The sequence below is a fragment of the Otolemur garnettii genome, unplaced genomic scaffold, assembly GCF_000181295.1.
Source record: "Otolemur garnettii isolate 467f Iridium unplaced genomic scaffold, OtoGar3 scaffold00048, whole genome shotgun sequence".
Classification (NCBI taxonomy): Eukaryota; Metazoa; Chordata; class Mammalia; order Primates; family Galagidae; genus Otolemur; species Otolemur garnettii.
In genome coordinates this window covers 8382066-8393260 of record NW_003852443.1, presented here as the reverse complement: position 1 = coordinate 8393260, position 11195 = coordinate 8382066, and the positions used below count along the sequence as shown (strand labels likewise).

At 37.1% G+C, this 11195-nt stretch overlaps 1 protein-coding gene across 1 annotated transcript; it reads right to left on the bottom strand.

Annotated features, from left to right (window-relative positions):
• Positions 1-1595: 1595 nt before the first annotated feature.
• Positions 1596-8772, bottom strand: LOC100961637 (cytochrome c, testis-specific). Its single transcript, XM_003791487.1, has 2 exons — positions 8604-8772; positions 1596-1741 (listed from the first exon to the last, which is right to left on the bottom strand). Exons 1-2 carry the CDS (start codon positions 8770-8772, stop codon positions 1596-1598), a joined length of 315 nt encoding a protein of 104 aa, XP_003791535.1.
• Between the last annotated feature and the right edge of the window lie 2423 nt (positions 8773-11195).

The following is an 11195-nucleotide window of genomic DNA, read 5'->3' as shown; positions in this document are numbered from 1 at the left end:
TGGCACCTCTAGGTCTCAACATAGAAAGTAAAATCCTGGTCAGCAGCGGTGGTTCATGTCTGTAACACTAGCACTCTGGGAGGCCGAGGCGAGTGGATCGCCTGACCCCAGGAGTTTGAGACAAGCCTGAGCAAAATAAGATCCTGACTCTAAAAAATTGCCAGGTATTGTGGCAGGCAACTGTTGTTTCAGCTACTTGGGAGGCTATGGCAAGAGGGTCACTTGAGCCCAAGAGTTTGAGGTTGCTGTGAGCTATGGTGTCACAGCACTCTACCCAGGGTGACAAAATGAAACTCTGTCTCAAAAAAAAAAAAAAAAAGGAAAAGAAAAGAAAAGAAAAGAGAAAGAAAGAAAGTAAAAACCCACATCATTGGTGCTATTGTGAAGTGCAAATGAGAAAATAGGTCTCCTGCCCTCATCCATAATGGCCCCTGACCAGTCCACTACCCATCTCTTTGGTATGGAAAGAGTTTCTCCTTCCTGGATTGGCAGTATAGCTTGGGTGCCAGAGTACTGGTAGCAGCCCAGCTGCTTAGGAGCCGCCTCACACTACCCAGAGCCATTGTTTCCTGCTGCAGACCTGCCCCACAGTGCATCACTTCCACTTGGGAATGGGGGCTCTTTCCACATTTATGATGATTTTTTCTCCTTCTCTCTCAGTATCCCTGCTTTAGCTCCTGTAGCCCAGTTTTATATTACCCGGAACTAGCAAGATACCATAAAAAATATTAATGCAAAAAAAAATTACTGTTATATGATATAAATTTTTATTAAAATAGGCCATGTGTTTCTCCTTCTCTCGCTGTTTTATTTTAGGGTCAATAATGTGCTATTTTTTTCCAAAAATATTCCTAAGGTAAGATCAACTATTTGATTTCATTTTTCCTACCTTTTTTTCCTTCAAGTTACTTTTTTTTTTTTTTGAGACAGAGTCTCACTTTGTCACCCTCAGTAGAGTGCCGTAGCATCACAGCTCACAGCAACCTCCAACTCCTGGGCTTAGGAATCCTCTTGCCTCAACCACCTGAGTAGCTGGGACTACGGGTACCTGGCTATTTTTTTGTTGCAGTTTGGCTGGGGCCAGGTTCAAACTCACTACCCTTGGTATATGGGGCTGTAACCCTACTCACTGAGCCACAGGCACCACCCTCCTTCAAGTTACTTTAAGTATTATTTATAATAAATGGCAAATACACATAGCTTAATGAAAATTAGAGCTAATGTCTTCTATATTTACATTTAAATTACAGAAAAATAAATATAGGTATGTGGAAACCATAACTGATAATAGTTGCTAGGGTTACAAAATATTTCATGCCTGTAAAGACTACTGAAACACAATCAATCTCTTCCCTCTTCTCCTCCATCCTGATCTATCCCCATCCTGAGTAAGCAGAAAAAAGCAAGTTCAGACTCTGAAGGACATCTGGTCAGTAGATCACACATAATTAAAAATATCAATCTTTATTTTAAAATGTTAAACTTACTACAAGCTGATCAAAAAAGATCAAATATGGTTTCTTTAAACATGTTGTATTTGAAATAAGAATATTTTGGCTCATAACTAATATTTTTGAAGTAGTAATAGCATTTCATTAAGAAGTTGCCTGTTTCAAATATTGAATAAGATCTTCTCTTTCTTTCTTCTTTTTAAGACCAGCAAAGATCATTTTAGTTCCAGGGATATATTTCTTTGGGTTCTCCAAATATTCCATCAGAGTGTCTTCTCCCCAGATTATACCTATGAAGGTGAAAATAAATTTTAAGGTTGTGTAGCTACATTTGAATGGCTTAATTTCTGATGTGACCCACATATGTGAACAAAAGATTACTCTTGAATTCAATAGAAAGACTGTTATAACTGGGAGTACTCATAGGTTCTGACCTATAAGAAAATTTCAAAATTATTCTCTACTCCTTGGCTTCTCCATAGAAATCCAACAGTCACATGCTAGTTAGGATTATCCAAAGGATAGCAATGAACTTTCATCCCCCCAGACATGTTGTCATTACCTCATCTTCCTAAAGTCACAATGAGTTCCTTCTAGAAAATATCTTAGACATCCAACCCTCTTTTTTTCAGATAAGCAAATGCTGGCCCAAAGAGAGGAAAGTAACTTGTTCTAAGAATACAAAGCCAGTTGGAGTCAAGAATTTGTGACTAGAGGGAGGGTGATTGCTGGGATCAAGCCTCTGATTTATCCTATAAGGGTACATGCGAATCTTTTTAACTGTGGAATATAAATGTCTTAACACAACAACTATGAGAATGACATGAAGGCTATGTTGGTCAGTTGGATGAAAGTATTTCAAATTGTATATGGAAACAACACACTGTACCCCATGATAGTATTAATGTACACAACTATGATTTAATTTAGAAAAGTTAAAAAATAAAAAAAAGAATTGGTGACTACTAACTCATAATTTCTATAGTATTTCTACTAATCATACCAAGCTACCCTGTCCAGATCTCCAACAAAATATATTATTTCACAAATCCAGTTTTAAGATGATAGAAATGCCTTTTTTCCTTCAAAAAAAAACATAGACAAAAAGAACCAAATTGCTAACTTCACTTTTGAGTAAGCACTATTGGAGCTATTCGCTTCAAACTTGATATACGCAGAAGGCTACTAGGACATGAATCCTGGATCTGAGCAAAAGGACCCCTTCCTCTAATGACCTCAGGAGAAGAGCAGAGACCTCCAATGTATGTGGTACACTTCGTAAGGCAAAGTCAAAACCCTCTGTTCGGCTCAAAAAGAATAGGGTGTATCAGCTGACCACGAAAGTCTCCTTAAATGCAGTGTGGCACCAAGAGCGCCAGGATTAACGAAGAAAGCACACGCATCCTTGAAAGAAGGAATCCAACTTAGTATAGGACAGAAGAGAAACTGCAAGAGTTACATAACCCTGGGGCTGCCAGTCTTTGCCAGCTGAAATAGAGAGCAGAGTAACAGGTTGTTTGCATAAATACTTTGATTTTCTCATCCTTCATAGAAAAGGACAAAGAAATTTTGCTTAAAGTAGGCAAATCAAAGAGTAGAGGCATATGGATATTATTCTAAGTACAAATGTGGCCACGAAAATAAAAAAGAATTTCTCCAGAATTAGTTGGTAGAGGGAGAGGAATAGGGAAAGGTCAGGAAAAGTGAACGTACGTGATTTCATTGTATGCATCCTGGGAAATAGTCTTCAGAATTATTTGCATTTTTGTATAACGTACACAGATTTCAAAATATTTTAAAGTGATTCAGTGTGTTCTATTGTATCCAAGATCTGACATGACACTAGGCAAAAGATAAAGACTAACCCCTAATAAATGACTCTGCTAATCCCATAATATGATTTCTTTAAAGGCCCCCAAAAAACCGAGGTTTGAACCCTAGTTCTGTCACTTTATTAGCATAGAATCCTAGAAAAATAAAGATTAATTTAAACATTTTTAAAATCTGCTTCATTATCACTGCCCGTAAGTACAAACAGCACCTCAATTCACCATAATGATATTAGGGTTAAAGGAAAAATTGTACCCATTTAACACTGTTTTTAAAAACACACCATAGATGGTTCAGCATCACTAAAAAATAGAGAAATGGGCTCGGAGCCTGTGGCTCAAGCAGCTAAAGTGCCAGCCACATACACCTGAGCTGGCGGGTTCGAATCCAGCCCAGGCCTGCCAAACAACATTGACGGCTGCAACCAAAATATAGCTGGGCATTGTGGCAGGCACCTGTAGTCCCAGCTACTTGGGAGGTGGAGGCAAGAAAATCACTTGAGCCCAGGAGTTGGAGGTTGCTCTGAGCTGTGATACCACACACCCTACCCAGGGCAACAGCTGGAGGCTCTGTCTCAAAAAAAAAAAAAAAAAAAAAAGAATAGAGAAATGTAAATCAAAACCTCATGAGATAGCACTTAAAAGCCATCAGGATGGCTATTACCAAAACAATGGAAAACAACAAGTGTTGGTGAAAATCTGGAGAAACTGGAATTGTCATGCATTAATGGTAGAATTATAAAATGGTGCTACCAAGTGTGGAAAACAGTATGGCTGTTCCTCAAGAAATTAAACACAGAATTATCATAGGACTCAGCAATTCCACTTCCAGATATACACCCAAAGAAAACAAAAGCAGGGACTCCACATCTACCTGCATACCCATGTTCATAGCAGCATTATTCACAAGATCCAAAAGGTGGAAGCAACCCAAGTCTCTATCAAGGAATCAGTGAATACACAGACTGTGTTGTCTACTTTAAATAGAATATTGTTCAGCCTTTAAAAAGAAGAAAATTCTGACACATGCTACAACATAGATGAACCTTGAAGATACTTTGCTAAGTGAAATAAACTAGTCATGAAAGCACAGCATGATTCCCCTCAGTAAGGTACACAGAATAGTCAGATTAACAAAAGACAGAGTAAACCGGCAATTGCCAGGGGCTGTTTAATGAGTACAAAGTTTCAGTTTGAGAAAATGAAAAAGTTCTGGGGATGGATGTTGGTGATGGTGGCAAAACAATGTGAATGTGATTAATGCCACAGGATTGTACCCTTAAAATAGTTAAAAGGGTAAATTTTCTGTTATGCATATTTTACCACAATTTTAAAACCACATTACATAAAATTATTGCTACAATCATGCACTTTGTAAAATTGTACTCTATGCAAGTCACATGGGACAAAGAATCTCCTTAAAATATGATAATTTCTGTATTCTTCTGAAAATAAAAACATGTATTATAATTATTTGCAACAGAAAATCAATTATGGTTGACAGTGCCCCACAATTTGTATTAGCACTGTACTACTGGCCTCCTGGTTCTCTTCTTATTCAACTATGCCTTTGAATCTTCAGGTATCCTTTAAATCTTCATTTCATTTTAAATAATCTTATTCTATGATTAGTCCTAATTAACAAACTAAGTTACTTATTATTATTATGTCATCAATGGAACTAGCAAATAATAATATATCCCTGAATAATATTTAAATATTACTTAAATAATCTGATTTATGGAATTTTTTTTTTTTTTTTTGAGACGGAGTCTTACTATGTCGCCCTTGGTAGAGTGCTGTGACATCACAGCCCACAGCAACCTCAAACTCTTGGGCTTAAGCGATTCTCTTGCCTCTGCCTCCCAAGTAGCTGGGACTACAGGTGCCTGCCAGAACGTCCAGCTATTTTTTTGGTTGCAGCTGTCTTGTTTAGCAGACCTGGGCCAGGCTCAAACCTGCCAGCCTCAGTGTATGTGGCTGGCGCCCCACTCACTGAGCTACAGGTGCTGAGCCTGGAAAATTTTATTTCTAGTTCTCAAATAATGTTAAAACCAAGCCTTTTAAACAGCTTTCAACCTTTGACAATAATCTATAGTAAAAGATATACTTGTAATAAGTTCTAATATTATTTTTCAAATCAATGTTAATAAATAAGAAATTCTTCAAAATATTGGCAGCTAGAGGAACAAATATGAGTTTATAACTACAAATTAGAACTTCAAAAATTGAATGTTATTTTAACAGGATAATAAAACAATAAAATTACATAGAGAAATACTATCTTAAAATTAAAGAGCCATGTAAATGCAAACACCAAGTGTGAGTTAAAACTGACTTGTTCAGTAGTCTATTAATTGAAGATCCTATTGTAAACACCTCGGTGCAATTCTTGGATTAACTGCCCAGAGTTAGCACAGGCTCCCAAACAAGACTGCCTTCCTTCAGATACCAGGGGCCTTTGGGCCACTCAAACTGACCAACTGGAAACAAATTCAGGAATTCCCACAATCTCCTCAACTTCAGAAAGCACTTGCTTACCACTACAGTTTTATCATAAAGGATATCAGCCAGAAAAAAAAAAAAAAAAAAAGAACTCCAACAGGGTGAAGTCTGGGAAGGTCCCAAATGCGAGAGCTTCTAGGTCATCTCTCTGTAGCCCTCCCAGTTCATGGGAGGACTCAATGCCCTCCCAATTCATGGAATTGTTCACCAAACAGGAAACTCAACCAAAGCTTCCAGCTGAAAGTCCCAATTCTCTAAACACATGGTTGGTCTCTGCAGCATAGTCAGTCCCCATCCTGAAACTGGGAGCTCATCATGAGGCATCTTCTTAGCATACCCTCATGTCTTGGTTTCAGGGGCTAACCGTAATAAAGAAGATACATGATCACTCCAGAAATTCCAATGTTTTAGAGGCTCCCTGCCAGGAACCCCAGATAAGGACCAAATTCTTTATGATATAATACCCATTTCCAGGACTTTTATACATACTAAATACAATGACACTGTGTTAATAATAACTATGTTGAAACTTTAATAGATGTTAAAATACTCCTAACTTGACAAAGATTAAATTTTATTTCATATACTTTTAGTGTAAGAACTCTATCAAGCTTGTATTTATTTTAAATGTATAGACAGTCCTTGATTACATATATTCCCCCAAAGAAAGATATATTGAAGCCCTGGTACCTCAGGCCATGGGTTTGTTTGGAAATAGGGTCACTGTCGACGTGACTAGTTCACTTGAGATGAGGTCACACTGGAATAGGATGAGCTCCTCATTCACTATTACTGGTGTCCTTATAAGAAAATAGCCATGTGAAGACAGAAACTCACTGGAATTCTGTGACAGCAAAGTCAGAGACGGGAATTATGTAGCTAAAGGCTATAAGTAGAATTTCAGTCAGAGGAAGTATCAATTGCCATCAAAAATCATTGGACTGTTAGCTTCTCAGTATCACCCTTTGTATCCTTGGGTGTTTTTTTTTTTTGTTGTTGTTGTTGTTTGTCTGTAGTATTTTTATGGGGTAATTTTTTTAAATTAAATCATAGTTGTGTACATTAATACTGTCATGGGGTACAGTCTGCTATTTTTATATACAATTCGAAATATTTTCATCAAACTGGTTAACATAGCCTTCATGTCATTTTCTTAGTTATTGTGTTAAGACATTTATATTCTACATTTAGAAAGATTCACATGTACCCTTCTAAGATGAACCATAGGCGTGAAAAGTATTCAATGTACTCAGCCCTACTACGAAACTAATTTGTAGCTTTCATAGAAAAGCTACAACCCAATTATAGCCCAAAAATATGGGGAAAGGGGAGAGGGAGGAGAGGGGAGGGGGGAGGATAAGTGGAGGGAGGGTGATTGGTGGGGTAAATATTTTTAATAAAGATGGAAAAAAGGAATTGAGTACAGATACATGCTACAGTTTAGATGAGCCCTGAACACATGCTAAGTGACAGAAGCCAGACACAGAAGGCCTCACGTTCCATGATGCCTTGTACATGAAAGATCCAGTGGGCAAATCTAAGGATACAGAAACATTAGTGGTTGACAGGGAATAGGGGTAAGAGGGGTTGGGGAGTGATTACTAATGGATGCAGCTGTTTCAGGGTGATTTTAAAAAGTTTTAAAAGTAGGGAGAAGTGGTGACTTTTTAACATTGTGAATGCACTAAATGCTACTGAACCTTACACTTTAAAATGGCTAATTAGGCTTGGCGCCTGTGGCTTAAGTGGCTAAGGCACCAGGCCATATACACCTAAGGTGGCGGGTTTGAAACCAGCTCAGGCCCACCAAGTCACAATGACGGCTGCAACCAAAAAATAGCCAGGTGTTGCAGTGGGTGCCCGTGGTCCCAGCTACTTGGGAGGCAGAGGCAGGAGACTCCCTTGAGCCCAGGAGTTGGAGGTTGCTGTCAGCTGTGATGCCACGGCACTCTACCCAGAGGCACAGCTGGAGGCTCTGTCTCAAAAATAAATAAATAAATAAATAAAATGGCTAATTATATATTATGTAAATCATATAAATTCCACTTCAATAAAATAATGAAAATAAAAAAATAAAACCCTTTCAAATACTAGTGATCTGAAATTCCAACCTATAAAATATGCTAGGCCTCTGAGAAAAGTTCAAAATAGAGTTGCTTTAAGTTTTAAATATAATTACTTTGTTTTAAGAAAATTTGATGATAATCCTTAAATATACACATACACACACACGTACACATATACACATACATATGTATGTAGGTACACATCTTTGTAGATACACACATATGTGTACATGTGCGTATGCATGTATCTATATTACATATATCAAGGAGCAACAAATTACTTTGCAAAGATATCACAGTCTTTTCCAACTTTTCAACCTCAATCCTAAAATGCCTTCTTCTCACTTTATGTAGTCCTTTCCCACCAATAAAGAAATTGCTGAATATGCTTTTCAAACTGTGATATTCCTCCCACCCTACTAAGAATCACTAGTACAAACAGAACCACTACTACTGTTATACCATTAAAATATGATTTTTTTTAAATTTAGCTCATACTTTTTCAAGATAAAATAAAATACCCTATATAGGCAAAACCTTATGCCACACAAGATTGCTAATTCTTCTGATCAAAAGAGTGACCGGTTGGTTATTCATGGGCAGGTCTTGTGATGTCAATCAAGATTTCAGTAATATAAATATGAGGGTCTATTTTCAATGCTGCCAGTTAAGAAATTCCTATAATATCAAATCATTTGCTTTCTTCTTTGCAACAAAATATCTGGTTCTCTCCCACAACTGCTTGCTTTTACCTTTGTTTTTATTTGCATCAGAATAAGAAAATCCTGGTGACTGTCCTGTTTGCCGGCCAAAAAGGCCCCAGAGATTTGGACCAGTCTTGTGTTTTCCACCTTTTTCCACTGTGTGGCACTGAGCACATTTTTGAACGAAGATCTTCTTGCCTGCTTCAGCATCTCCCATTTTGTTCTGCAATGAAACATTCATTAAACCACAGACCAAAGAAAATATCAGATTTGCAAAACTGGAGAAAAAGGAATTTCATCACTTTGGCTGAAGCGAGTGCTAATGACTTCAGACAAAGACGTATATCGTTTAAAGCACACATGTGCTTTATTGTCTGAGTGCTCAAAAACACAGATCTCTTATAGCATCCAAATTGATTCAGATTTAATCATCTCATTTGTCAGGTTTATTTTCAATTTCTACCACAGTTACTACAGGAACGGCAATTGGTATAAATATGGTTTTACTTCAGCTTTCAATTATATTAATTTATCCAGGTCAATCATATTCCTTTTCATTTCCAGAAAGCATATGCGCAAAAAGTGATGTGAGGCATATGGGTCTAATATGTCATCCTCTTACATAAAAAGTAGGATAGAACAAATTGGAAAGGGGTTTATATTGATTATGAGGACTTATATGCCTGCAATCATCAACAGCACAATAAAATCCAAAGACACACAGAAAAGAATGAGACCACAGCAAGCTACATATACCATAATTTCTTATTTACTTTATACTCTTAGCTGTAAATAAATCTACCAGACTAGATCAAGCATTACCTGGAACCAATCGCAAATAACATTATGGAGTTCAGTGAACATTAGTATGTATTATAATACTAAAGTAGTGGAAAATACATAGTTTCAAGTAGGAAAAGTCTTATTATATGGTGCTAGGCATATACATTTGTACAAAAAAGATTTTGATTAAGACTGTCAAAAATTATGCAACATAACTAAGCAAATGCCTCCTCCACCTAAAATGATGTAAAAATTAAACTAATTTCAAATAATAAAAAGGTATATGCTTTAATATGGTAATAAATGCACTACTTGGGTTTGTTTTCCTGCTCTTTGTGCTCTGTGAAAGAGTACAGGGGAATGAGAGTTAAGATGAAAATTATTATTATACAAACCATGAAAATGTCTCATTCTTTGATATAGGGTCATAAGCACATATTAATTTATGCAGCCTTACTGAGAAATATGGAACATCTGTATTATTCTGCCAATATTGAAGAATATGGTAATATTCAAGTAAAGTTGGTCATTACTTGGAGAAAGGCTAGAGGTTTATATGTAATAATCTGTAAAACTATAATAGCGTCCTAACTTTAAACCTATGGGGAAACCATTACAGTATCAATAATCCACCTAAAGGGAAGACAGTTTTCTCTGGGCAGTATCCTAAAACAGCGAACATCAGTGTTGTAGATCCAATAGAAAGAAAAGTAAGAAAACTTACTATCTCAGAGAAGCTACTTTAACATTCCAAACACAAATCAAAACACTGCAACCAATTTCTACACGTATCAATTCTATTAATTATCTGAAAAGGTTCAGAATTCAGTGAGCCTTTGAACAGGGGCCATGAGAGGTAAATCTTCAGTCCCAAAAGCACGGTTGCCCTTTTAGCAAAATTCATTCACTGTAAGCAAAATGTTTGTATTGTTTTAAAAATGTCATCTAAGTGCCACCCAAAGCTGCAGGACCAGCACTTGGCCTGTTAGGAACTGGGCCACACAGCATCACCAGCTGAACTTTGCTTTCTCCCAACCCCTCCCACTCCCAAAATTGTCTTCTGTGAAACCTGTCCCCAGTGCCAAAAAGGTTCTGATCAGTGCTGTGTTAGGAACCAGACACACAGCAGAAGATGAGTGGGCAAGTGAGGGAAGCTTCATTTGTATTTACAACCACTCGCCATCATTTGCATCACCACCTAGCTATACCTCCCGTTCCCCACCACCTTGGAAAAACTGTCTGCCATGAAACCAGTCACTGGTGCCAAAAAGTGTAAGGATCGGTGACCTAGAGAATCTTTATTTTCCAATTTTTATACAAGGCAGAAAGGTCAGATTGGTTTTTAATTAAATGTTGCTGGCAATTCAGACATTTAAAAAACAAAACAAAACCATTTTTACACATAAGCTATATATTTTATGTGAAAGTCACTTGCATGAAATTTCCATGATCACTATTCAAACTATAGTATTAATCATAATTAAAATGTTTATTGCTACCGTTTTTAATCACAGAAGAATTCTGCCCATGCAATACCCACAACCCTCTTCCAAGTGTATTAAAACCAAAAGATTCAGGAAGGGTAGGAAGGAAAAGAGCCGGAAGGAGAACAAGGGATATGCTGAGGATGGAAAGAATATCACAGGAATTTATAATCACTTGATACTCTATAAGTACTTAGGGTTTAAGACAGATCTCACTGAAATAAGCAAAATGTGACATCTAGTATGAGAATGATCGCTCATCCAAGAGTGGAGTGGTTCCAATACTATAACATGCAGAATAAGAATAGTGAACACTTGGGTGTGCTTTCTATGTGCCAGGCATATTTCCAAGTCCGTTATATGTTAACTCACT

Coding starts and splice junctions, on each gene's coding strand:
- LOC100961637 (XM_003791487.1), bottom strand. CDS start 8,772: ATGGGAGATGCTGAAGCAGGCAAGAAGATCTTCGTTCAAAAATGTGCT. Junction 1,742..8,603: donor TGATGCAAATAAAAACAAAG/GTAAAAGCAAGC, acceptor TCACCTTCATAG/GTATAATCTGGGGAGAAGAC.